The sequence below is a fragment of the Corvus moneduloides genome, chromosome 28, assembly GCF_009650955.1.
Source record: "Corvus moneduloides isolate bCorMon1 chromosome 28, bCorMon1.pri, whole genome shotgun sequence".
Taxonomy (NCBI): Eukaryota; Metazoa; Chordata; class Aves; order Passeriformes; family Corvidae; genus Corvus; species Corvus moneduloides.
Window position 1 is genome coordinate 898,114 of NC_045503.1, and position 27,451 is coordinate 925,564.

Below are 27,451 nucleotides of genomic sequence, written 5' to 3' on the forward strand. Positions count from 1 at the left end.
TAAATTGACAACCTGTTTAATGCCAGTTCAATTGCTTTACACGGAAAGTTACAGCGCGCTCCATGTTTGTTTTCCATCACATGACACCTGGGATACAACGATGCCACGAGGCTGCAGACTGTCACCCAGCTCTGGGAGGACCCTGTGCCCGGGTCGGTGCTCAAAGGTCACACATCCTGACACAGCACCTCAGCTCTGCCCTTTTCCCTATTGAACCCGCAGCCGGTGACAGTGACAGGATCATCCTGAGACACCTGCACAAACCCATCTCCACACAGATACAACCGGGAGCTCCTGCCTGGCAGCTGGCAGCGGAGCAGAGAAGGCAGCTGTACCGGGCTCTGACAGCCAGGTGAGGGTGAGCAGCCTGTTCTTGCCATGCTCTGTCACCAGCGTGTGTGGCTACAGAACAGCCCTAGCCTGGGAATCACCAGCCTCCCTGCCAAGTGCAATAAGAGAAGCCAGCATGAGCCAACCTGCTCCCAAGGCAGAGAGAGAGAAAAGCGAGATGTAGACACAAGATGCAGTTCGGGAAAGTCCTTGACAAGAGGGGACAATGGTGGGGGACAGAGCAATGAGGACCTGTCCCTGCTCTGCAGCTGGGAGCACTGGGCAGTGGCTGCAGTGCCCACCTGGCACTGCCCACCCACAGCACTGCTGCTCCCCCCAGCAGCTTCTGGGACTCCTTGAGGAAGTTCCCACATCAGAGGGTGAGGGGCAAATCCACTCCTGCGGAGCCCCAGGGCACTGGGGAGCCCAATCATCACCACACTCACCCTGCACTCCAGCTGGGTGCCTGTCTCCCTCCTGCTCCACAATGGGCCGAGAACTCCTGTGTGCCCCCAACCCAAGCACCTATGCCCTCCCAGAGGAGAAAGCAGTGTGTCCTGGGGGTCTGCACAGTGCTATTTAGCAGAAGGCAATCCGCAACAGGAAAATCCACAGCACAGCCACCAACCTCCCCAGCCCCTCTGAACAGCCCTTTCCCCAGGTGATGACACCCACAACAGATCACCTCTTGCTGCAGGTAGACCTTTGCTTCAAATCAATTCCCCAATTTAATGATCCAACTCAATTTAACACCTGCTGGGTGCTTTGGGTGCTCCCAATCCACGGTGATGTGGAACAGTGCCCACGAGTGGAACAAACAACACAAGACAGGCTGGGGAGTGACTTCAAACCATGCCTCACGTCCCACGACCAGAGCTGCACTAAAGCAGTTGTGCTCAAACTGTGTTTCAGAAATTCCATGGAAATTCCATTTTGGTGGCAAGTGAGACTGTGAGATGACAAAGTGGCCTGTGGGCCTGGGAGACTGGGAGCTGCCAGGGGGCTCCCAGCACACCAGCTCCTCACCAGTGACTCCCAGTATGTGTGACCCAGGTGCAGCACCAACAGCCTGATCCAGGCACCGATGTGATGGCACAAGTGGTCAAGGCTGTGGTGAACAGGCTGTATCGGCCTTCCCACACCTTGGCTCACCCTAAGGATACTGGTGGTACTGAGGACAGGCAATCATAGTCCTACTGCCTGGTTTTAGGGAAAGAAAGGACAGGAGATAAAACAACAAAGAAAAAAAAGAAAGATAAAGCATTACCTATGCAATCTACAGAGAGAGGACAAGTCTATATACACAGCCAGGAAATTCCACATGGGAACAGGAAGCAATGCTGGGAGAGGGCAGGAGGCAGCCAGGGCCCAGGCAGGCACAGGTCAGATGGAACAGGCTGTGCAGCCTCACAGCTTCTCTTAAATTAAAAGCACCACACACACAGAGTATTCGTGTTACACCCCATGGGCTCCAACACCAGCCAGAACTCTCATTCCACACAACCTAAAAACCCCAAAACACACACCAAAACCCAACAGCAGGGCCCTGGCTGGGACTTGGAGATAAAAAAGCAACACGGCAGCCCTGGTTCAGGAGAACCACTCTTTCAGCCAGAAGAGGCCCTGCTCACCCCAAAAATCAGATCTTCAGGATTTGTTTTTGTTCTCAAACACATCCCAACTGCTTTTGGCCTCAGGGAGACTCCAGAGCAAGGCACCCACCCGGAAGGAAGCTCCACATGCACAGGTGGTTGGGTGGGTTTCTTTTTTCATAAAGTCCTTGCTTCTCCTCTCTGGTAACTCCCAGGATCAGCCCAGAACATGAAACAGCAACTGCAGAACTTCCCGAATCTGCTCCCTTAGAGGTAAAGCTTTTTCAAGTCTCCTCCAAAGTCTAGAGCCCCAGAGTATATTTGTTCGGAGGCAGCTGTCAAGCATGCCAGAAAAATCAAGCTGTCTTATGGGAATGATCATGTCAAGTACTATAGTACCTGTCTGGGGGGGAAAAAAGAAAGAAAAAAAAAAGGAAAATAGGCAGTTCTCCAGTTTCTTCCTGGAATGGGGATGCCAGGCTATGAACAAAACCCTTAGATGCCCAGCCTGGAGCTGTGCCCCTCGCACCAGCGGTACTGCACCAGTCTGGCTGGCTCCTGCCTCCAGAGATGTCACTCGGGGACACAGAGCAGCACGTCAAGCCCCTTCCCACAGCAGCAAGGATATGCTCCTCTCTCGCAGGAGGGACACCACGGCAGTGGGGATGGCCTCGGTCCATTCTCAATGGTCCATGTCACACGAGTCCTCCCCAGGACCATCCGGACAGCTGGAGGATGCTGGGTCAGCATTTCTCTTGTACCCGTTTCCCTTTATGAACGATGAATCCAATAACCTTTGGCAGTTCCCTCCCCTCCCCACCCCATCCCAAATACTGCCCAGCCCTGTGGGTCACAAGCACATATTTAATGAGCTGGGTCCTTCTCCAGTCCCACGGCTCTCCCTCCCCTTGGCTGGGCTCTGGGGGTCCATGCACGCCGAGGGAGTGGTCTGATCCTGGAATGTCAGGCTGTAGGTTCCCGGGGCACAGGGAGGGGGTTTATCGTATCCTGGTGAAGAGGTTGAGCACAGATACAGACTCCTGACAAGAGAAGACAAAGCAGGGGGTAAACAGCTGTTACTTCACGTGCTTCTAGGTTGGTTTGTTTTTAATCTGCTATCTCTAGCTCAGGGCATGATCCCAGCTCAAAGTCCAACACCATAAATATTCCCATGAGCTTCTTCCAAATGGTAACAAAGTGCACAGCAGGTCAGAGTGCCATTCCCAGAGCTCTGCAGGCAGCTGTACCCCAGAGAAGGCAAGAAGTGGGGGACCCCCAGGAGCCATGCCAGCTCCCCCCAGTCCCCTCCTCCAAATCCCTCTGCCAGGCACTCAGGAAAGCTCTCAGAGCATCAAGCACAAACTGCTTTTGGTGATGGCAAGTTGTCACAGGCAGAATCCATGATCCCGTTTTCATCCAAACCCCCATTTCAAGCAGTTTTGTAAAGAGGCAGGGGATAATCAGGGAATCACAGAATGGTTTGGGCCTCAAGGGACCTTAAAGTTCACCTTGCTCCACACTCTGCCATGGGCTGCTCCAAACCTCGTCCAGCCTGGCCTTGGACACTGCCAGGGATCCAGGGGCAGCCCCAGCTGCTCTGGGCACCCTGGGCCAGGGCCTGCCCACCCTCCCAGGGAACAATTCCTGCCCAAGATCCCATCCAGCCCTGCCCTCTGGCACTGGGAAGCCATTCCCTGGGTCCTGGCCCTCCAGCCCTTGGCCCCAGTCCCTCTGCAGCTCCCCTGGAGCCCCTTTAGGCACTGGAAGGGGCTCTAAGGTCTCCTGGAGCCTTCTCTTCCCCAGCCTGCTGTCACCCAAGGGCTCAGCTCAGTGAGGCCCCTGAAACGCTGCTCTGCTCAGCAGCCCTGGACCAGCCTGGAATGTTGTGTCACACCTGCCTTGGGCACACAGGGCGACCTTTTACTTAAATTTCAGCAAAGCTGAACCCTTCACTGCCCCAGCCTTGATCTGCAGGAAGGGATCAGAAAGGAGGCAGCAGAGCAGAGCCAACATGGCCTGAGCTCCCCCAGGCAGCTGCCCCCATGCCTGGCCTTACCTTCGTCGAGCGAGTTTTACTGAAGACGTTCCAGAAGCGCAAGGTTTCGTCTCCAGCTCCTGTGACAATGGCCTCCCCATCAGGGGACATTGCCTAAGGACAAGACAACAACCTTTAGCACCTGTCACATTTTTGAGGCTGAAAACAAGTCTCTGTTGGAATGCAGGAGAGATTTAACTCTCCTTCCTACTCGGTGGTGAGAAGCCAACTCCCTCTACTTCCAGGTGCCTCATGCAGCCTCAGGTGCAATTTGGGCGCTCGCACCTTATGGTGCAGCTATGGAACACATGGGGGGAGGGCTGTGGAAAGGATGCTTTTGTTAAGAAATCCAAGCTATGAGTAACTGAGGCTGCTCCTCCTGGGATTATCAACATGCCCAAAGGCAGGAAGATGATATGACTGGATTTTCTGGCTGTATTGGTTGCTTACATTGGGATCTACCTCCCAAAACAGCATCAGCATTTGTCAGCTCTGTTGTGAACTGCTGACAGCCCCATGTGACAGTAACAGCAGATACGAGATCGGTCAGGATTACCCGCAACAAATGTTTAATAACAAATTAGGAGGGCTGGAAGCAGCAAATTCTTCCCTGGGCAGCAGTCATCAGTGAAGAGGTGTGAAAGTCTTCTGGGAGAGAAACTTCTGTTTCATAAAATCCCAGAACGTTTTGAGTTGGCAGAGACCTTAAAGCCCATCTCATTCCCTTCCACTGTCCCAGGCTGCTCCAAGCCCCGTCCAGCCTGGCCTTGGACACAGGGATCCAGGGGCAGCCACAGCTGCTCTGGGCACCCTGTGCCAGGGCCTCACCACCATCACAGGAAGAATTTCTTTCCAATATCCCATCTAATCCTGCCCAGTGGGAGTCTGAAGCCATTCCCCCTTGTCCTGCTATTCTAGATCCTTATCCAAAGTCCCTCTCCAGCTCTCCTGGAGCCTCTTTAGGCACTAGAAGGTCTCCCTGGAGCTTTGTGTTCTCCAGGCTCAGAAGAGTTTTCTTAGAAGAAAACTCAGATGTTTCCTCAGGAGAGTTTGGCAGGCTTTGCTATCATTAACAAAGCCTCACATTTCCATAGCAGCAAATCAAAGCGTCCCCCTGCAGGCACAGAAACCAGACAGAGTTTTCCACTGCTCATGGGGAGTGTTCACATTCCCACCCAGGCAGCTTATGGTGCCACTGGCACTGCTGCTTTGGGTCTCCATGTGAGCACACCTGCAGCCAGGTGAGCAGCTACAGAGCCATGGCCATCACTCACCAGATACAGGACTCGATAGGAGTGCCCTGTGAGCTTTGCTACTTGAGTTAACGAGGGGTATTTCCAGACGAGGATCTGGTTCTGGGAGTATCCATGGGTGCTCACCTGAAAGGAGAGAAGGGGACACACATCATAGAATCATGGAATTTTTAAGGCTGGAAAAGACCTCCAAGATCCAACCATCAGCCCAGCACCACCAACATGTTCACCACTAACCCACATCCCCATGTTTTCTGAACACTTTCCAGGAATGGTGACTACACCACTGTCCTGGGCAGCCCGTTCTAGTGCCTGACCACCATGAAGAAATTTTCCTAATATCCAATCTAAACCTCCCCTGGAGCAACTTGAGGCCGTTTCCTCTTGTCCTGTCGCTTTTTACCTGGAAGAAGAGCCTGAGTCCCACCTGGCTCCACCCTCCTGTCAGAGGGCGAGAAGGTCCCCCTGAGCCTCCTTTTCTCCAGGCTGAGCCCCTTTCCCAGCTCCCTCAGCTGCTCCTGGTGCTCCACACCCTTCCCCAGCTCCATTCCCTTCTCTGGACACGCTACAGCCCCTCGATGTCTTTCTTGTTGCGAGGGGCTCAAAAACTGACTCCAGCACTTGAGCTGCCTCAGCAGTGCCCAGAACAGGGGGACGGTCACTGCCCTGGTCCTGCTGGCCACACCCTTGCTGGTACAAGCCGGGATGCCCTCGGCCTCCTTGCCCACTTGCACACAGCTGGCTCCTGCTCAGCCACGCTTCCTGACACAGGGCAGCTTGGCAGCAGCCGCACAGGGAAGGACTCACCAGCTCATTGGCGTGTTTGGACCAGGCCAGGTTGCACACCTGGGACCCGGTGTCGATGCACTGCAGGGGCTGCCCCGTCAGTGTGTTCCAGAAGCGGATGCAGCGGTCAGCTGTGCCCCCACCCGAGGCCAGGAGCCCGTGCTGGTGTGGAGACCAGGCGATGGCTTTGACTGCTGCCAGGTGCTCTGTGTATTGTTGGACAGGGCTCAGGCTGGAGTGATTCCAGACAAGGAGCTGGCAGAGAGGAGAGACATGATCAAACTTGTGCCTCAGTCATGTGTCCACTACACCCACAAGCCACAATGGGACCCATGAAGGCAGCTGGGAAACAAGCTGATTTCCCACAGCTCTGCCCAGGCATGCACAGCTCCACTCTGCACTTCATAGAATCATGGAATGGTTTGCGTTGGCTAAAGCTCATTCAGTTCAAACCCCTGCCATGGGCAGGGACACCTTTTACTAGACCAGGCTGCTCTTAGCCCCATCTGACCTGGCCTTGAACACTTCCAGGGATGGGGCAGTCACAACCACCATGGCACCACACTCAGCTGAGGAGCTGTCCTACCCCCAGGCCACAAGGCAGGAACAGCCCCTAAGGTAAGGGAATGAATCTAAAGAAACGGTGTCACCGAAGGGGACCTCAGACCCTCCTGTTGCCTTTCTGGCTGTATCATTCCAGAACACATCTAGGAATCTGCTCAGTTCATTAAGAGTTATTCTGAGCAGGAGGAACTCGGTCCAACCATGCTGTCACACAGACACTGGGCACATTCCCTACCTAGCAACCACTCCAGAGGGCTTGGAACACTGCTTTTTTGTGACAGATGCTTCTCCCATATGGTGCTCAGTGAGCTGCCAGCCTGAGTTACAGGTATGAGAACTCACAGAGCTCTACCTCAGGTTCCTGCTGCACACAAACATTACTGCACCAAACGTGACCATACACTACCCAAACAAAGCCAGGAAGGGCAGCTTAGCAGTGGTTTTGTTGAACTCAACCCCCTGAGCCAAGCTAGAGATTTAATTAGCCAAATACAGAAGCAAAATTAAATTTGCCTTTTTCATTTTATTAGGAAGAGAAGACTGAGTAGAAGCTTAGCATGATTAATATTTGGTCACCGTCCAACAACCAAAACAAAAGTCCTCTTCAGAGAGGCCAAACATTCCTTAAAGAATCGCTGAACCATTAAGTCTGGAAAAGACTCTCAAGATCAAGTCGAACCTTTGACCTAATCCCACCATGCCCACTAAACCACATTGCTGAGCGCCCTATCCACTTGTTTTTTGAACACTTCCAGGAATGGCAACTCCCCCACTGCCCTGGGCAGCCTGTTCCAACGCTTAACCACTCTTCCATCAAAGAAATTTCTCCCTAATCATAGAATCATACAATAGTTTGGGTTGGAAGAGACCTCAAAGCCCATCTAGTTCCATCCCCTGCAATGGGCAGGGGCAGCTTCCACTAGAGCAGGTTGCTGCACATCCTGTGCAGCCTGGCCTTGAACATCCCCAGCGATATAATAACATCCAACCTGAACCTCCCCTGGTGCAACTTGACACCATTCCTCCTTGCCCTAGAAAGAAAGGGGGTCTGACATTTCCTGTGACCCCTTGGAAGGAATGTACCTTATTATCATTCCCTCCAGAGGCCAGGAGCTGGTGGTCTGTGGACCATTTGAGCCCACAGACCTCCTGCCTGTGTCCCTGGAGCCGCCGCTCAGACTGCAGGGGTGGGGTGCGGATGTCCCGCTGCAGGATCATCCTGTCCCGGCTCCCGGAGGAGAGCTGGTCCGCGTTCCACGCCAAGGCACCTGCAACGGGGGCAGAGCTTCAGAGGGTGTCGTAGGAGCCATGCAATCACAGAATCACTGAGGCTGCAAAAGACCCCAAAGGTCACCAAGTCCAATCATCAACTCAGCACCACCACCACATTCACCACCAAACCATGTCCTTAAGTGCCACATTCATATCTCCTTTGAACACTTTACAGGCTTGGTGACTCCACCGCTGCCATGGGCAGCCTGTTCCAATGATTTATAACCCTTTTTGTGAAGAAATTTTCCCAATATCCAATCTAAACCTCCCCTGGCACAGCTTGAGGGGATGTGCTCTCATCCTGTCCCTGTTCCCTGGGAGCAGAGCTCAACCCCCACCTGGCTCCACCCTCCTGTCAGGGAGTTGTGCAGAGCCACAAGGTCTCCCCTGAGCCTCCTTTTCTCCAGGATGAGCCCCTCCAGCTTTGCCAGTTGCTTCTGGTGCTTCAGCCCCTTCCCCAGCTCTGTTCCCTTCTCTGGACACGCTCCAGCCCCTCGATGTCTTTCCTGTTGTGAGAGATCTAAAACTGACTCCAGTATTTGAGATGGGATCTCAGCAGTGTCCAGCACAGGGGGATGGTCACTGCCCTGGTCCTGCTGGCCACACTATCAAGTCCAACCCTTCCAGTCCTGCAGCAGTTGGTAAGCAAAATGCAGCCATCACAGCTGCCAGGGTTTTAAAATAAACCCTAACAAACCTCAAACCACTCCTTACAGACCTCCCTTACATCCAGTCTCCGGAGTCCTAGATCAGGGCACAAATTGAGGTTCCCCTGAACACACTGACTGCACGTATTACCAACCCCACTTCACAGTGCAGTAAAGCACAGGAACAGATCTCAGAAGGTGCATGGACTTCCCAAATCTCACCCCAGAGTTTACACTCACAACATCTCTAAGCAGAAAAAACCAGCCCCCCAAAAAAGGGAACTGGAAATCTCAGTGTGAAGCTGCCAGCAGGGCTGAAATCGGAAGCCAGCAGCAGTGAAGAGATGTTGTAACCAAACCCAAAAAGCCTCAAGCATGGAGGAAACACCTGCTGAAACACCCAACCACCATCACACCCAGATCAGAACACCACAGTTATGAGATGATAATATTTTGAACCTGCTCAAGACACAGCAGGGAAAAAATATCAACCCTGGTACTCTTGAGTTCTCTATTTCCAGCAGATCCATGGCTAGCAAAGTTCAATCAGGAAGGAGAGACCCCTGAGAACCCTCTGCCTCCCCACTCCTTACCGACTCTGGCTGTGTGTCCCTCCAGCATGGAGAGCTTCTTTCCTGCAGCTGCATCCCAGATCTGCACAAAGCCCTTGTGAGTACCAACAGCCACCAGGTTCCCCTGGACAAACAGAGAACCAGGATCAGTACAGCCAGGAAGTACAGCCAGAAAACTGAAAGCTGAGGAAAAGACTTGACATAAATCCCACGAGATGGAAAGCATCCAGAGTTCTTCCATCTTACATGTTTTTCCCTACTGAGAGGTCCAAGCAGCCTGTCTGGAATATATTTATTGTAACATTTTATTGTCAAGAGCTGAAGAAGTAAACTGGATCCTTCTCCCTCCCACTCCTCTTAGCAATGCCTCAGGAACCTCAAGATACAAGAGGCTGTTCTTTATCCCCTCTCTTTTAGCAGAGAAAAACCAACCCAAGGAGTTAACTACAGCTATGATGACAGTGACTAAGTGACACGTGTCTCAGCTGTCCTTGCTGACGGTGTCATACTGACCCGCTCTGACCAGCCCACGGACGTCACGGAATCGCCTTCCACAGAGAGGTCACACAGCCGGGTCACCTTCAGAGAGACAAATGGGGTAAGAAACTTTTGTCACACAGCACTGCTGGCTGTCTCAGACCAGTGCTGAGTTTGGGATAGAGTGTGACAAGTGCTGAAGCCCTCACACAGCACATTCCATAGCTCTGGAAGGTTGGAAAAACCCTACATCAATAGGCAATTCAATCTTCAGACACTCATGACAATTTACCTGACTTGTACAAGCACTCCACAGGTAAACACAAGTCCCAAGGCCAACGCTGAGGACATTAAGAGAAGACCAGTCCACCAGGTTCAGGTAGAAGTCATCCTGCAGCTCTGGGGCGTCCAGCACTTTGAAAGGAATCTTGGAGATTTTCCGAGTTGGTTTTCGAGGTGATCTTAGCAGCTTCTGACTGTTTACAAAAACAGATAAAAAAACAACTACAGGAATCCGCACATCACAGCAGATGGGAGGCATAGGTGTAGCCACTCTTTACAGAGCACCCTGAAGTTTCTATGGAAATGCAGAGACAAAAAGGCTGCACAACACTTTTTCAGCAGCAAGACTGGAAGGAATTAGGTTCTGCTTCTACAAAGGAGCTATGAAGCAGAAAGGTAAACTGATTACTGAGAGCTGACCAAGATATGTCAAGCACATAAGCAGGCTGGGCACCTGAAGGAATTCTTAGAACTTGACTTGCATTTAAAATAAATTCAAAATTTATTATCTCTCCAGATTTCCAAACCCAATTCACATTGCAATTTTAGAGCTTCAGATAGAAGTCCTAGAGAACCTCACTGAACCCTCTGTCCCAGCCCTTCCCTTCTTACAGTTTGCAGAGGATCAGTGTTACCTTTTGTTGCTGACAGGAGACAGGGAATAGGGTGAGACCTCGTTGCCATCATCGGGGCTGGAGCGTTTTGTGCTGAGTGAGTACTGCACAAAGAAACACACCTCGTGAGGAACCCAGCGTGCGGGAGGCCTGGGGCATCACTCCCAACGTGCACTGCTGCCAAGCTAATTCCAACACAGTTTTTCCTTTCCCAGGTGCTCCAAAACTATACAAAACCCCTCATCAATGCTCAAGTCCAAAAGCCTGGTTTGGCCACTCACCACACTGTCCAAAAAGCCTGGCTCCACCCAGCTTTCCTGCCAGCGCAGACACAGGAAGCACATTGCTTGCTGCACACTCAGGTTCCCTTTGCAGGCCACCACATTTGTTATCAACACCTTATCTCAGCCAAGCCCCAACACCAACTCACTGCACGAGCAGCCTGGCAGAGCCCTGTGCTGTGTTCCTGTGACACATACACAGCCTCCACTGGTGTTAATGCAATTAACTTACAGTGAAGAGAGACTTCTTCTCTGGGGTGGATGGCTGCAGCCTCCTGTCCTCTGTCTGGGGGTCCTGCACCTTCTCAATCCCAGCTCCCAAGAGTTCATTCTTCAGCAAGGCAGAGTAGGCAAGGCCATCTGTAAATCCAAACAGGCACTGAGCAGAGAGCTCAGAGCAGCAACAGCAGGGAGTGTCAGAATCATGTGTGCCTGACCTGGACAAAAGAATGCTGCAGGGAGACCTTAGAGCCCCTTCCAGTGCCTAAAGGGGCTCCAAGAGAGCTGGAGAGGGACTTTGGACAAGAGCCTGGAGGGACAGGACAAGGGGGAACAGCTTCCCACTGCCAGAGGGCAGAGTTAGATGGGATATTGGGAAGGAATTGTTCCCTGGGAGGGTGGGCAGGCCCTGGCACAGAGAAGCTGTGGCTGCCCCTGGATCCCTGGCAGTGTCCAAGGCCAGGTTGGATGGGGCTTGGAGCAACCTGGTGTAGTGGAAGGAGATGGGCTTTAAGGTCCCTTCCAACCCAAACCAGTCGGGGATTCTACAACTTGTACACTCACAGAGTCTCTTAATAAGCCTGGGGCCCCCATTTAGAATCAAGATTAGTAGCAAGCTTCCCCTCCTTCCACTCCATCAGGAAAGTGCTTCCATGACACAATAAATCAGGGGATAGAGACAGCCTCTTGCATCCAGACACTCATCAGAAGCAGTGACCTAGTACTCACTCACGATGTGGGCATTTCCCAAAACACCAGCACGAGTTTTGGCATAAGCATGAAAATGCCAGCATGGCCTTAATTTCCCCAACAGTTTGCAATAAGAGCTCTGGGCACTGCCAAGCAGTAGAAGGGTGCTCTCACCTTTGCCACTGTCTGATGTAGCATCCTTTGCTTTTCTGTTTTGGCTTGGTGATTTTTCATTTTCCTGAAATGGGGAAACATGCCATCACCATACAGAAACCTCAGGGTATATGGTGAAATAGCAAAGGCAGGGAGCATAGGGTTTGAGGACGAGCACTCAAAGGAACTCTTCTGGGGCAGCAGAAGCCCATGGTGCAGAAGATAAGCAGAGCAATCATGCCAGCCAAAACAAAAGGTACCATTTCCTCAGTTCCAAGGCTGAGCTGTAGGAGAAGGGAGCAAAACTTACATTTATTCTGTGGAAGTTGATGCTCCAGTTGGCCCCAGCTCTTGAGGGAATGAATCTGTCACCATGCTTACTAGGAGAAGACATTGGAGAATTGGAAGGGGTCAAGGTTCTTCTCATCTCTGCTACCTGAATTAAAGAATAAAAGACACTGAACTTACTCTTATTCTTGTCAAGCCCTAGAGTTGGTTGGTTTGTTAGCCCTCAATTTTTTATGCTACATGTAGTCACTGAGACTATGTATTAAAAAGGTATTACTGAACTCCATAAAAATATCTTCACTCCTTTTTGCAACCTGAACTGAGGTTATATATTCAAAAACTCTCTTAAAGTCAAACTGTTTGGGTATTCATAGAACAGCTCAGGAACTCACACCTGCTCACAACCCAACAAAAGACTGTGGTTTGCTTTGAAGAGGTCCCAGGTCCTTCAGCAGCTCAAGGAAAAGAGTCACAAGTGAGACAGACAACAACATAACAGTGAGCCTGAACCCATCTGTACTCACACAAGGCATTGTGTTCTCATTCTGTATGTTGATTTGGCGTAGGAGACGTCTCTCGTAGTCCTGATCCATGGTGGGAAGCTGGCTGGAGAGATCAGCAGGCTCAGGAATTTATGTTTGCAAAGTCCAAGCAGTAACTAGTGTGCTGCAACAGACAGGAGGAGAAAAACAACAAAATGTTGAACCCCTCCATGCTGAAACAGCCTCTTCAGAGTCTCCTAAGCCTGCTCTTTGAACTTGAGACCACTTTTCCTATCCAGAGCATTGGTACCAAACTTGTGTGACACTGAAGAACGCAGGCAGCCAGTATTTTGTGTCTGACAGCACCTCAGTGGGTTCCCACCACACCTGGAGCAGGGACTGCCCCCAGGCCCTGCAGCAGCAGCCTGGCAATCCTTCAGGACAGGGGCATGAAAAATCCTGGCACCTGCAGCCTGTCCTGTCCAGGCACTGGCACCAGTTGCACAGAGAGGTGTGGCTGCCCCATCCATGAAAGTGTTCAAGGCCAGGTTGGACCGGGCTTGGAGCAACCTGGTGTAGTGAAACCATGGCAGGGGGTGGAATGAGATGAGCTTTAAGGTCATTTCCAACCCAAACCATTGTGGGATTCCGTGATCCCACCACAGCCTGTCCCACCGCTCAGGTCAGGGGCACGGGAGCAGTGCTGAAGGTGGGATGCTTTTAGCCATGCCACAAGTACTGCAGACTTTTAACACACCCACTGCAGGAACACACTAGGGATCTAGTAGTCCCAGTGAACATTCCATGTCTGATGCCTGCACTATCCCAAATACTCCTCCTGGCTGGCACAAAGCTTGCTCACTCATAGAGCTGTACAGTCTATAAGCAACGTTAACATCACTTAAGCACATATTTCAACCATATATTTTAGGACAGGGCTGCTTCATAGCTGCAATTTGCTTGGTAAATTAACATGTGCATCAATAAAAAATAAATGAGCTGACACTTGTGTGAGAATACACAGCCAAGCCCTTGCCAAGCCCCAAGGGCAGAGAGCAGCATCCCCAGGGTCCAACCTCCCCCCTCACATACCTCATGTGGTTTGTCCACAGCTGACATGGACACAAAAATGCCAACGCCAGAGGAGACATCAAGTTGGCCTTTCAACCCAAGATAAACATGTCCAAAGGCAAAGGTGGAATTTAACACATAAGCAAATCCCCACAACACACAGGCATCTGGAGGCTGTGCAGAACATAAAGGGATTTCATTCCTGTTATTGCATAAACATTTATGGCACCTGGCTGGAGTCCCAGCTGCACAAACGGAGCTGCCTCGAGATACAAACTTGTGGTAAAATCCAGGAGGCAACTGCACACAAAGGCTGTGCTGGGAGGAGGCTGCCCAGGGAGCAGCTGCACAGTGCGCCGCTCAGGGACAGCCCTGCACTGCCTCCCGCTCCCTCCTGGGAAGAGGCTGCCTCCAGGAACCACAGACCTGCCCAGGGTTTTACGGCTAAAAACTGGGGGCAAGTTACTAAGCTACGAGGGGTCCAGCAGCACATGCTGCAATTCACTAAGATGTGATGAAGTTTTACAATATTCTGTGAAATAAGCTTGAAAACAAGGCAAAGTACACACACTCTGCACTGCAGAGCTGATGGCCTTTCACCTCAAAAGGTTACAGGAAACGGGGTGACATCAAGGTGGCAACCAGTCACCACTGGGGCTCCACAGGGCTCCATCTTAGGGCCAGTTCTCTCAAATCTCTTTGTAAGTGACTTGGGTGCAGGACTGGAAGGTCCTGAGTGGGTTTGCTGAGGTTACTCACTTGGGAGGAACTGCTGCCACCCTCAAGGACAGAGAGGCCCCACAGAGAGATCCTGACAAATGTGAGGATTGGGAAATCCCCCACCATGTGATGTTTAACAGGGCAAGTGCTGGATCCTGCCCTGGGATGGGGCAGCCCTGGATGCAGGGACAGACTGGGAACGAGAGGCTGGAGAGCAGCGCCGTGGGAAGGGACCTGGGGGTCCTGGTTGGTCCAAGTTGGATCTGAGTCCCCGGTGTGTCCTGGCAGCCCAAAGGGCCACCGTGTCCTGGGGGGCACCAGGCCAGGGAGGGATTGTCCCGCTCTGCTCTGCACTGGGGCAGCCTCACCTCCAGTGCTGGGGGCACTCTGGGCACCACAAGATCAGAAGGGTCCAAAGCTGTTGCAGAGTGTCCAAAGGAGGGACACGGAGCTGGGGAAGGGTCTGAGGAGCGGCTGAGGGCACTTGGCTCGTTCAGCTGCAGCAGAGGAGACTGAGGGGAGGCTCCTGGGGGCTGCAGCTCCTCCCGAGGGGAGGCGGAGGGGCAGGGGCTGAGCTCTGCTCTGGGACAGGAGCCCAGGGAACGGCTGGAGCTGGGTCAGGGCTGGGCATGGAGCTCAGGGAAAGGTTCTTCCCCCCGAGGCTGCTGGGCACTGCCCAGGCTCCCCAGGGAATGGGCCCGGCCCCGAGGCTGCCAGAGCTGCAGGAGCGTTTGGACAGCGCTCTCAGGGATGCCCAGGCTGGGGTTGTTGGGGTGTCTGTGCAGGGCCAGGGGCTGCACTGATGATCCCTGAGGGTCCCTTCCAGCTCAGGAGATCCTGTGGCTCTTTGAGCTACACCATTTTGCAGTGCCGAAACTTGGACTTCTTACAAATGCTGAAATGCTTCTCTTCCTTGCCATTAAGCATGCCAACACTTTTACAGGAGCATGCCTGAAATAGCTAGTGCCAAGCTGGTTCTGATCACACCTGCTTACCTCTACCACCTCCTCCCCCAAGCTTTTTTCTTCTTAATTTAACACATTTCTCCCATATGTTCTTTCAGCGGCAAAACTGGAGAAAGCTCCCAAATTTAACAGAGATCAGCTTCCACCAAATGAAGCAAAGAGTCAGAGACAACATTATTGGAGTGAAAAGTTAGAAAAGTCTGTGATGCTATTAATAAAGGAGTTTTAAAAAATAAAAATTAGTGCATGCCATATCAATCACTCTCCCTCATTTTGAAGTTTACTTACCACCACCCTTACCGACCCACAAGCTACCAAATGTGTGTCTCAAACCAAACAGTCCAACAAAATGCCCCCTCCCCCTTTTTCTTTTTTTGGGTTGTTGTTGTTTTAACACCATGAGTAAGAGAGCTCAGCCTGCAGAACCCACACAAGGAGCGTGATCAGCCAGGGAACACCACACACTTGAAGTGTCCTCCCAAAACAGCTCAGCACAGTATTCGTGAGAGATCCAGACCCAGTTACACAGCAAAGAGACATTTTAAATTCTACATCTGAAACACATTCGACTATCGAGCTTTTGAGATCTCATCTGCCCAAATTTCACCTACAACTTGCACTCAGAAACACAGCACAGATCGTCCAACAGAGAGACTACAGAGGCAGAACACAGCAGTGAACGTTCAGCACCTGAACAGTGACATGTTTTTACCCTAAAACCGTGCCACTAACACAGGCCCAGGGAGCAAGCAGCACCTCTGGTTTGGGGTAGGCTTTTGCTGTCTCTAAATTTGTCTGTGGGAAGTGAGCAGATTTTCCATTTCCCCCAAAGCAATTAAAAAAAGCTTTGCCAGAAGGACCTAGAGGTGCTGGTGACAGCAGCTGAACATGAACTGGTGTGTGCCCAGGTGGGCAAAAAGGCAAATAGTACATGGCTTGTATCAGCCACAGTGCGGCCAGCAGGACCAGGGCAGTGACTGTCCTCCTGTGCTGGGCACTGCTGAGGCCCCATCTCAAATCCCAGGGACAGTTCTGAGCCTCTCACAACAGGGCTGGAGCATATCTGGAGAAGGGAATGGATCTGGGGAAGGGGCTGGAGCACCAGGAGCAGCTGTGGGGAAGCTCAGCCTGGAGAAAGAGAGGTTACGGGGAGACCTTCTCAGTCTCCACGACTCCCTGACAGGAGGGGGCAGCCGGGTGGGGGTCAGGCTCTGCTCCCAGGGAACAAGGGACAGGATGAGAGGAAACAGCCTCAAGCTGCGCTAGGGGAGGTTTAGGTGGGACATCAGGAGGAATTTCTTCATGGAAAGCATGACACTGGCATAGGCAGGGTGGAATCTCCATCCCTGCAGGGATTAACAGCCGTGTGGACGTGGCACCTGGGGACATGGGTTAGTGGTGACCTTGGCAGTGCTGGGGGAATGGTTTGACTTGATGTTAGAGGGCTTTTCCAAACTGAAAATTCTGTCGTTCTATATGTGGACTTCAAGTTCCCTTTAAGCTGAAGAAATAAAAGATACTGAGGAGCTACAGGTGTTACATATTCTTCAGACGCTATTTTGTCACTAATTATGCAGTTTATGCTTGGAGAAGAAAGGTGGGATTTGGTGGAAGGGTTTGAATTCCTTGAGAAGAATTTGTATTCTGACTTTGTTCTTCATGCACCTTTTGTCGTCTCTCTGAATTGGCTGGATTGTCTCACAGCTTATTACCTTCAAACAATACTTCCAGGCAGAGTTATGGTGCTGAACAAGTGCCTTTTGTTCTTTTTATTGACCCAACCTTCATGTATTCAAATACAAAAGTGTTTTGTCTCGGTATGGATGTGTTTTTAATAAGCCAACATGCAGAATGCCAGGCCTGGCAGGGAAACGAGGGCAGTAATTTTGCAAAATTATTTCTGTGGTTTGAGAGAGGCTGTACCTGTTTGGATTCCCCAGCACACACTGAAAGGGGAGTAAGAGATGCAGGTTGGTTCTCTCAATTCAGACATGCTCTGCTCAAGCAGTTCAAGAGCTGGATGATTCCTGACCCTTTTTTATTCCAGAAATTGTTCACGTACCTTCTCTTCTGGAAAGTATTTGGGTGGGTAAGCGTTAAATGAGAGAGGTGCTGACGAAAGTGAGAGACTCAGAATACCAAAGGCAGGATGCAAATGTAAGTGTAAAGCTGAATATATTTCCTAATTTACACAGGGCCAAAGGGAGGTAAAGGATGCCTTGGTAATTTAAATACCATTAATGTTATGTTGGTGCTTTATTTTGAAGCATCTCAAGTCTGAAAAAGGTTGCCTGGAGCTTCTCTTACTAATAAGCCCTAAACAGACCCCACATTTATAGTCAGCAAGAGCCTACCCAAACCCAGAGATGCTGCCTGCTCTTTGGGCCTGTATTTAATGGCACAAACTTTAAGGTAAAAACATGTCACTATTCAGGTGTTGAACATTTCCAAGCTCTCTGGAATAGCTCCATCATTTGCCAAGGGGAAAAGTATGCAAGTACTTAGTCCTCCAAGTCACGACCAGCAAGGTTTGAAATCAAACCTAGATGTCCTGCTTCCCCAAATCCAAAGTTTTCATCTTCTTTTGATCTGACTAAACTCAATCACAACACTTGCAAATCAATAAGGCAAAACCCTCAGCTGGCAGCAGAAGTGGCAGTTCCTCTATTCCTGGCAGCTGCAGTGCCCTGCCCCTCCTCATGCCAGCTCCACGTACTGACCACATCACACAAAGCCCCAAAGGGCTGATGTTTTCAGCTGGTTTAGTAGGCATCACCTTCTCCTCAATGTGGGGTATTGCAAGAGTATTACCAGTTATAGATGCTTTTACAGGCTCTTGAACAAGCTGTAAGGGGAAAGAGGAAAACAAAACCAACAAAAAAAGCTAAGCCATAGCTTTTAGCTGTGTAATAGTCAAGACTATTAGGAATGCATTCAGAATGCCGAGGCTTCACAGGGCAGCCATTGGGAACGAGCAAGATACTCTGTGCTTGGCCAAGCTCAAGCAGAACTTGCTCACATTTAACCCAGAGGAACATTACACCAACCAAGCAAACCTTTTCAGGAACTGGCCTCCTTTCAAACCAGCAATAGCACAAAAAGTTAGAAAGCTGTGTGTTTTACCAATATTTACCTTTTTAAAGCTACAAGGATATAATTTGTTACTCAGCAATTTACTAGGGTATAGTGTGAGAAGCATTTATAAAATCAGCCATTTACCCCTATGCAATGGGAGCAGTTAAAGCTTTATTTCAAAACAAACTATAACCCTTGCTGCCTTGCCCTTATCAGAGAAGCACGTTCACAGCTTTGTACAACAGAGATCACACTAACGACAAGAAAAAAATTACTCCAGTGTCAGATGGGATCTTCACCATTAGTCCTCACACTCCTCGAAGATTCAATATCCTCCAAAATCCAAGATGCTGGATTATGGCAAGAGCCATCACACCACAGCAGTGTACTTCAGAGGGTAAGACGTAGGCGACTGCTCTTCACTGAAGGTCCTGCACAATTCCACATTCTTCTGCCTTTCCAAAGCCTTGTGCCGAGCACCTCCTGCCCAGGGCACTCAGAAACACCTTTATGCACTCACTGCCATCAGCCTTACAATGCCCCTGTTCCAAAAGTGCCAACTGTTAGAGGGTGGCAATATACACAAACTGAACTCCAGCTTCATTTGAAGGCAGAGTGGCTCAAAGGTAGAGCCAAAACACTGATTGCATCTCCTGCCTGCACTCAGCCACCCAGTCTTGAACAGGAGTACAGAAGCTGGAGATACAAGCAAAATGCACAGTAATCCCTGCCTCCACTCACCTCTCAGGGTAGAAAACATCTCTCCTTCTCCACAGGCAGAAAATATCCCCCTTTCCTCACAGGCAGAGGCCCAACCTGCAATCCAGATTGGAGGTGACAAACGTTTGTACCCCCACCTGCACTCACAGACAAACTCCAAGACTTCCCACAGCCCTCCATGACAACTTCAGAAGCTCAGGTAAAGCTTCATGTCCACCATCCCAAAGCAATGCACAATCCTACCACGATGACAGAGGAACTCTGACCAGCAAACCACAAAAATTTAGGGCACTCTGATGACCAAGGCTGCAGGAAGCCTGCGGGAGCCAAGGACATAATGCTCATAACACAGAGCTCTGTTTGTGGCCTGGACTATCACGAGCCAGCGGAAACTCAGGGTTGTAAGATCTTCAGGAAACAGCAAAATCTCTGCCTTTGGAAGGGCCTTTACCAAAGATAAACACTGCCACCACTAATCACAGAATCCCAAAATGGTTTGGGCTTGAACGGACCTTAAAGCTCATCTCGTTCCACCCCCTGCCATGGGCAGGGACACCTTCCACTAGCCCAGGCTGCTCCAAGCCCCATCCAGCCCGGCCTTGGGCACTTCCAGGGATCCAGAGGCAGCCACAGCTGCTCTGGGCACCCTGTGCCAGGGCCTGCCCACCCTCACAGGGAACTATTCCTTCCTAATGTCTAATAAATCTTCTCAGTACACCATTACAGGCCCAAAAGGTTTTCACCAGGATTTTTGTATACAAAACAATTGCTCTTAAATGCAAGTGCTCCTCGAAGAGGACACTCTAGAAAGCTGACCAGGAACATCACTCTTGCTGCCTCTCACACAGATGATGCTCAGGTATCACCATTGCTTTCAGCATAGCTGTTTTTCCTAAATCCCTTTTTTCTCCAGAACTAAAGGAAAAAAAGGGAAGATGACAGTCCAGCCTGTACTCCAAAGACCAGGCTATTTTCAGCTGAAACTCAAATACAAGTGATGGGCAACTACAGAGGTCAGAAACAGCAGCCACCCCACTGATGTACCCACACATCAGCCAGGCCCCCTGCTGAGGGGTTCAAAATTTGCCTCAGCCTGCTTTTAAGAAGTCAGGAGAACTGTAGGGTTGTTATTTTACCTTCGTAGATGACGTTTTCATTCAATACACATCCCACTGCAGCGTACCATTGTCTCCTGGCAGTGCAGAGCTTATCCAAGCAGACATGACAACCATGCACTCAGCAGGGGATTTCTCAGAAAATCACCACTATTAAACCCCTTTTTTATTGCTTGCAGGTGGTGATTATTTCACCTTTTCACCATGATGCTCCACAAATAAGAGGGACACACTTGTTCCCAGGGCATACAAAATAAAGCACGAAGTCCTCAGCAGTGCAGGAAGCCTTGCACAGGGAAACAAAGCACAACACATGGGGCCACTCTGGTGGTACCTCTTGCCCATGGGCCAAAAGGCCCCTAATTAACAGGAAGTCTCCTTAAAGAGGTTTATCTGTTACAAAAGCAAAACAAACAAGAGGCAGCAGCAGAAGCACTCCAGTTTCAGAGATTAAGTAATTAGCCAAGGCACCTGGTGAAGCAGCACCTGCACCCCTGGGCTGCGCTGGCTGTCACCCGGCTCCGGGACGCTCCAAGGGCTGGGGTGAAGAGCAGGCTCAGCTCCAGCAGGTCTTGTTTGAGAAACACCAAGTGCTGAGCAAGTTCTGCTGCTCCCACTTGCCAGTGGAAGAGGTTGCCACTGGTCCCTGTGTGCTCAGGCAGAACAGCACAGAACCCCATCCCTTCTGTAGGTGCTGGAGGCTAATTCCTGCACTGAGGAAAGGGCTGGGTATGAATTCCCCAAGGTACTTACTGGCAAGGAGGGGACACGCAATAACCTTACAGTGCTCTGCTTTGAGATTTCACCTCAGTCCAGGACATAACCAGTGTCAAACGGATGTGCCTCTCGTGAGGCAGGGCCGGATCAAACCCCACAGTTCTCTCCACACTGTCTGGCTCCCGGAACTCCCCTCGGATACAGGAGCTAAGCTCTGGGCAGTCACTGGTCTCCCCAGAAGGCCAGTTACAGCCACAGCACTTCTGTTCCCACTGTCACCTGGTGGCAGTTTTCCCCATACAAACACGTTTTGGACAAGTCACTGGACAGACAGGAGAAACAAAGGTTCTGCTTTCAACCAGCATATGATGGCACCTATTTTGGTAATCACCTAGGACATATTTACTTGTTTAATTACTCTGTGTAGAATCACACAATCATTTATGTTGGAAAAGCCCTCTAACATCAGAGTTCAACTGTTCCCCCAGCACTGTCAAGGCCACCACTAACCATGCCCCAGGTGCCAGATCCATGTCTGTTAAACCCCTGCAGGGATGAGGACTCCACCACTGCCCTGCATATCCCAGTGTTACACCGAATCACAGGGTGGGTCAGGTTGGAAGGACCACAGTGGGTCATCTGGTCCCACCTCCCTGCTCAAGCAAGGTCATCCCAGAACACAGGGCACAGCATTGTGTCCAGACCCTTCCGGAATATCTCCAGTGAGGGAGACTGCACACCTTCCCTGGGCAGCCTGTTCCAACGCTCAGTCACTGCACAGGGAAGTTCTTCCTCATCTTCAGGTGGAACTTCCTGGGTATCAGTTCCTGCCCCCCCTCCTCTTGTCCCATTGCTGGGCCTCATGGAGCAGAGCCTGGTCCCTGCTCTGAGCCCTCCCTGCAGACACTGAGACAGGCATGAGGTCCCCTCTCAGCTGTGTCTCCTCTCAAGGCTGAACAACCCAGCTCACTGAGCCTTTCCTGAAGAGAGAGATGTTCCAGTCCCTTCAGCATCTCCACAGCTTCCACTGCACCCACTCCAGGAGTTCCATGTCCCTCCTGTCCAGAACCGGACACAGCACTCCAGATATGCCTCACCAGGGCCGAGCAGAAAGGCAGGATCACCTCCCTCAACCTGCTGGCAATGCTCTTCCTAATGCACACCAGGATCTCACTGGCCCCTCGGCCCCCAGGACACACGGTTGGTCAGGAACAGTCTGCTGTTCACCAGGACACCCAGAGCCCTCTGCAGCTGCTCTCCAGCAGCTCAGCCCCCAGCCTGGACTGGGGTTATCCCTCCCCAGGTGGAGGATCCTACACTTGCCCTTGCTGAAGTTCTGACAGTTCTTTCCTGCCCACCTCTCCACCCTTCCGAGGCTCTTCTGCAGGGCTGCACAGCCCTCGGGGAGATCGGCCACTGCTCCTGCTCTGTGTCTGCAGCTGAGGAGACACCAACCCCTTCATCCAACCACTGATGAGTGAGTTAAACAACACTGGGCACAGGATTGAACCCTGGGGGGCTAATAAAAAGAATAATAATAAAAAGTGGGGATGGATATAATGAAGTGCTTGGATCTTAGGGACACAGGGTCCTTACAACTTTTTTTAAAATGTTTTCACATGTCAGACACTCCAGACTCAAAGAGGACTGACTTAGGAGCAGAAAAAAGGACAAGCAAAGGCCATAGCCTGCATTTTATAACAACTTACAGAACTTTCAAGGCTTGTTGCTTGCTTCTGTTTAGTAGTTCCTATGCTCTATCTGAGCATTTTTTATATGGCTACTGACTTTAGTAACATCCAGTTTCCCTTCAAAAGAAGAGGGTTGTGCAATTATCTTGTACATCCAAGTGGGTACAGACAGCTAAAAGCAGCAGCTCTATAGATACACGCTCTAGTAAGGCTTCCAGTAAAGGAGAATCAGTGCACTATAAGCAAAGATTAAAAATTCACCAGCAGCTCTGTGTTCAGAGCTTTACTGGAAGGTCAGGCATCCAAAACTTTGCTTCATCGTAACACTTAAGATACTGAAGATGCAACAGTTGACAAACTACAAAACAAAACCATAGGATTTAGGAAACACAACAGCCTCAGTCAACAGCCCCAGAAAACTCTGCTTCTGTATTAATTATAATAATCAAAACACAAAGATCAGACTAAGACAAGATCATAGAATCCCAAAATGGTTTGGGCTTGAAGGCACTTTAAAGCCCATCCAGTTCCACCCCTGCCACGGTAGGGACACCTTCCACTGTCCCAGGCTGCTCCAAGCCCTGTCCAGCCTGGCCTTGGACACTGCCAGGGATCCAGGGGCAGCCCCAGCTGCTCTGGGCACCCTGTGCCAGGGCCTGCCCTTCCCAATCTCCCATCCATCTCTGACTTCTATAAGTGGATTTCCTTACATTCCCTTAAGACGTTCCCTCTTCTCCTGTCCCTCCAGGCTCTTGTACATAGCCTCTCCATCTTTTTTGTCAGCTCCTTCAGCTACTAGAAGGCTGCAATGAGATTTTGTTGCTCTCAGCAGAACTGCTCTTTGAAGGACCTTCAGCACAAAATACTGGGGTGGTGTCATTAAACACACTCAGGAAGAATCAGCACCTCACAAGAAAACAGGCACAAAGCCTTCAAGAGAGCTACAAATCAAGAGAAAACAATCCTCCATGTCAAGAATCCAACAACACCTTCCCGAGGTGACTCCAATGTGACCTGACAGCCCCCCCTGCCTCAGCAGAACCTTCTCACCACCTGGAGGACCTTCAGCTCAGGCTGATCCTGCGTACAAATCCCAGTGCAAAATATCAACAACAGGTTAAAAACACCCTGATGAAACACGCAGCGATAAAGAGCTCCCTCAGACCCCAGAGCCATCGGGTGGGCTGGGGCGCATCCACCGGTGCTGCACGTAAACAACAGACTGCTGGCCAAAGTTTCTGCTTCTGCTTGGCAGATCTCTTTAGGAATAAGATCCACACCACTAAAATCTGTTACCGTTTGTGTTGCCAATTTGATCAAGAATCAAGAGCTGATCCAGGCTCCAGCTCTTTGCGTCCTTCCCCAGAGGGCCAAAGCACACGGGCCGAGCGAAGGGGTTACACCGCGAGCTTCCAGCCCCTTTGCACAGCCCCGGCCCTGGGTGCAGGTGCGGGATGCCCGTTACCAAACACACCGGAGCGCTGGGGCTCACCGGCCCCGCCGTGACGGAGCACAGCCCGCCTGGGCCCGAAGGAACCGGCACAGACTGGGCCCATCCTGCCAGGGCTGACAAGGCACCGTAACGGGCGGGGAGGGAGAGGCGGGGCTGCTCGGTGACCGGCTGCGGAGGAAGAGAGGGAGAAAGGGAGTAAAGGAGGCAAGGCACCCCCAGCCCCGCCCGGCCCGGCCCAGCCCAGCCCGGCCCCTCCGCCCAGCCCGGCCCGGCCCACAGGCCCGTGCCCGCGGGGGGAGAGTGCGGGGCACAAGCCTGCCGAAGCCCCCCCGCCTCGCCACGCCGTGTGGTGCCATGCCGTGCTCCACACCGTGTCCCGGGCGCTGCCCCGGCCGTACCTGCTCCGGTGCCGGTGCCACCAGCCCGGCCCGGCCCGGCCCGGCCCAGCTCCGCCTCCTCCGTCAGCACCCGCCGGCCCCGCCGCTCCACAACATGGCGGCCGCCCCCGCCCCCGCGCGGGGCACGACGGGAGCGCGCCCCACCCGCCGCTTCGAACACACACAGGAAGCGGCGGCGCGCGGCGCCATGGCAACGGCCCGGTGACGTCACCGCCAGACCATGACGTCATGGCGGGGGCGCCGGTGTCTCTGTGTGTCCCTCCCTGGAGGGCCGGGGACTGCTGGGCCTCTGATGGGACCCTTGGATCCGTAAGGAGGCCCTTGGGCCCTCCAGAGGGTTCTCTTGGTCCCTGAGGGGCTTCTTGGGGGCCTTGGGTCCTTATAGGGTTCTTTTGGTTCCTGGGTGGAGGGGTCTTGGGTCCTTAAGGCAATTATCTTGGTCCTTGAGGGGGTTCTTAGGAGGGTTTTTGGTCCCTGGAAGGGACTCATCATGTCCCTGAGGGGTTCCCTGAGTCCTTAAGGGGGTCCTTGGGTCTTTGGGGAGCTCCTTAGTGGAAGTTTCTTTGTCCCTAAAGGGATCCTTGGGTCTCTGGGAAAGGTTCTTGGGTCCTTAAGAAGGTGCCTCAGGTCCTTGGGGAGCTTCTTGGGTCCTGGGGGTTGGTCCTGGCCCCTCCAGGAAGGTGTGGGATTCCTGTGCCCCCCCCCCCCAGAGATTGTCTGTGACTCAGCATAGGACCCCCCACGACACCGCAGAGTGTCTGTGTCTTCCCCATTCCTGGTCTCTGATCCACATTACTCTTCTCAGGGAGTTGGGGGGGCTGTTGGGAAGCGAGTTGTGTGTCCAACCCTTCTTGGGAGGGCACTGGGCCAGGGGCTGCTGCTGCCCCAGAGCTCAGCTCTGCATGGCCCAGGAGGAGCCAGGGGCAGCTGCTGCAGAGGACTCGTGGCCCTGCGCCCTTCTGAGCGCTGCTGTGTGCTGGAACCCCCCAGTTCCTGCCCATGCCCACAGAGAGGCTGGTGCTGGGGGTCTGGGGTGCTCGTTGGGGGGCGGAGGGGTGCCTGTCTGCAGACTGCCCATCTGCCATGCTCTGGCGACCCCAGACCACCATCTTACTGTCACTTGCCCAGCACAACCACCCATTCTGGTCCTACTGCAGCAATGCAGCCAACTGCACGCAATTCCCTGGTTATTAATCTTGGACTCCCTATCAATCATGCAGCTCAGCCTCACATAACAATCAAGTCTGTCTTTAAGGCTCCCTTGTGTGTTATTTTCAACAAGAAACAGCTGATAACTGCAGCCCTGAGAAGGAACAGAATCATTCATAGAATCCTGGAATATTCTGAGCTAGGAGGGACCCACAGGGATCCTGAGTCCAGCCCCTGGCCCTGCACAGACACCCCAACAACCCCAGCCTGGGCATCCCTGAGAGCGCTGTCCAAACGCTCCTGCAGCTCTGGCAGCCTCGGGGCCGGGCCCATTCCCTGGGGAGCCTGGGCAGTGCCCAGCAGCCTCGGGGGGAAGAACCTTTCCCTGAGCTCCATGCCCAGCCCTGACCCAGCTCCAGCCGTTCCCTGGGCTCCTGTCCCTGTCCCAGAGCAGAGCTCAGCCCCTGCCCCTCCGCCTCCCCTCGGGAGGAGCTGCAGCCCCCAGGAGCCTCCCCTCAGTCTCCTCTGCTGCAGCTGAACGAGCCAAGTGCCCTCAGCCGCTCCTCAGACCCTTCCCCAGCTCCGTGTCCCTCCTTTGGACACTCTCCAACAGCTTTGGATCCTTCTGATCTTGTGGTGCCCAAACTGCCTCCAGAACTCAAGATGATTCCCTCAAACAGATCCTGGGCTCAGGCCATGAGGAACCCAGCAACTTCCCTGCAGGCATCCCTGCACTCTCTGTTGCCGCAGGAGACCTATGGGATATGCCTCTCCATGGCACATCTGGAAACCCAACAGGCTTTGGGAGAGCGGGCACTGCTTTTGGGGCACTGTCCAGGCCCTGGCATCTCTCCCAGGTGTGCGGAAAAATTCACAACGCCAGAGATTTGTGTCCAAAAAGAGAGAGGAGTCCTGTAACTTTATTCATGAACAAAGGGAGAGGCCATGGGGCATTTCCCAGGGGATCTCTCAAATTGCTGGGGGACACAGCCTCCTTTTTATCATAATTTTCATGGCCACATCTCCCTGTCCCTTTCTCCACTGACTGAGGTACTTGGAAGGTACAAACTCCCTGAATCGCCTACTGTATGTCCCCCTCTAATATGCATCCCCCCTTTGTCTAACATATGATGTCCATAGCTCTGTTAAATCTTTGTTCTTCTCCAAGTTCAGGAATTTAGCATGACCTTGGCTGAGCAGCAATCCATGTGAATTAGCAACACTTTCTGAAACTGCTGGTTTCTCCTGTTACTTCGTTATCCACAAGTCCCTGGCCCTATCTACAAGCAGATTCACACCATCTGTTTGTAAAGACACGCTCATCTCAGTCCTTTCACAGGGCACCAGCAGGGCACTGGCACTGCCTCTCTGTGGCTGGGTCTTTTGTCACTCAGGTGCCCGTCCTTGCCTAGGCCGAGCCCGATGAGCTTTGTCCAGTCTTATCCAGCCTTTTCAAGCCTTCCTGCAAATCCGAGGCAGATTTAGGATTTTGTTGTTGCGATTTTCCTTATTGTTTCTGGAGTGCCAGTCCTTGCTGCAGCTGAGCCCGGTGACCCTTTTCCAGCCCAGCCTGGAGGCAAGAAGGGAGTGGGTTGGGATGGGGATGGAGGTGGGGATAGTGGTGTGGTGGGGATGGTGGTGAGGATGGGGATGATGGACGGTGTGGTTTGATGAGAGTTGGTGATGGTGGTGGGGATGGAGATGGCAGAGCTGTGCAGGACGGTGCGGAGAGGCAGGGATGGGGATGGGGATGGTGGTGCTGTGGGGGTGGTGATGGGGAGGACGGTGCGGTGCAGAGCGGTGTGGATGGGGATGTCTGGACGGTGCAGTGCGGCAGGGA

General features: G+C 52.2%; 1 protein-coding gene across 2 annotated transcripts; it reads right to left on the reverse strand.

The window, feature by feature from the left end:
* Nucleotides 1–24,551, reverse strand: FZR1 (fizzy and cell division cycle 20 related 1). Of its 2 annotated transcripts, XM_032092744.1 has the most exons (15): nt 24,463–24,548; nt 23,908–24,232; nt 12,580–12,721; nt 12,078–12,203; nt 11,789–11,852; nt 10,938–11,065; nt 10,446–10,528; nt 9,821–10,004; nt 9,565–9,630; nt 9,073–9,175; nt 7,644–7,828; nt 6,018–6,251; nt 5,232–5,336; nt 3,979–4,071; nt 1–2,962 (listed from the first exon to the last, which is right to left on the reverse strand). In XM_032092744.1, the coding sequence occupies exons 3-15, from the start codon at nt 12,646–12,648 to the stop codon at nt 2,921–2,923; spliced, it is 1,482 nt and encodes a 493-aa protein (XP_031948635.1). In that variant the 5' UTR covers nt 12,649–12,721; nt 23,908–24,232; nt 24,463–24,548; the 3' UTR covers nt 1–2,920. The 2 variants fall into 2 exon arrangements, with proteins under 2 accessions (XP_031948635.1, XP_031948634.1); XM_032092743.1 differs by lacking the exon at nt 23,908–24,232 and having other exon boundaries at nt 24,463–24,551.
* Between the last annotated feature and the right edge of the window lie 2,900 nt (nt 24,552–27,451).

What these genes read in the sequence shown, in the direction of transcription:
- FZR1 (XM_032092743.1), bottom strand. Translation starts at nt 12,648, where the DNA reads ATGGATCAGGACTACGAGAGACGTCTCCTACGCCAAATCAACATACAG. An exon ending in TCAACTTCCACAGAATAAAT is followed by an intron (nt 11,853 to 12,077) that starts GTAAGTTTTGCT and finishes TCCCCATTTCAG; the next exon opens with GAAAATGAAAAATCACCAAG. An exon ending in GGGACACACAGCCAGAGTCG is followed by an intron (nt 7,829 to 9,072) that starts GTAAGGAGTGGG and finishes CCCCCGTTGCAG; the next exon opens with GTGCCTTGGCGTGGAACGCG.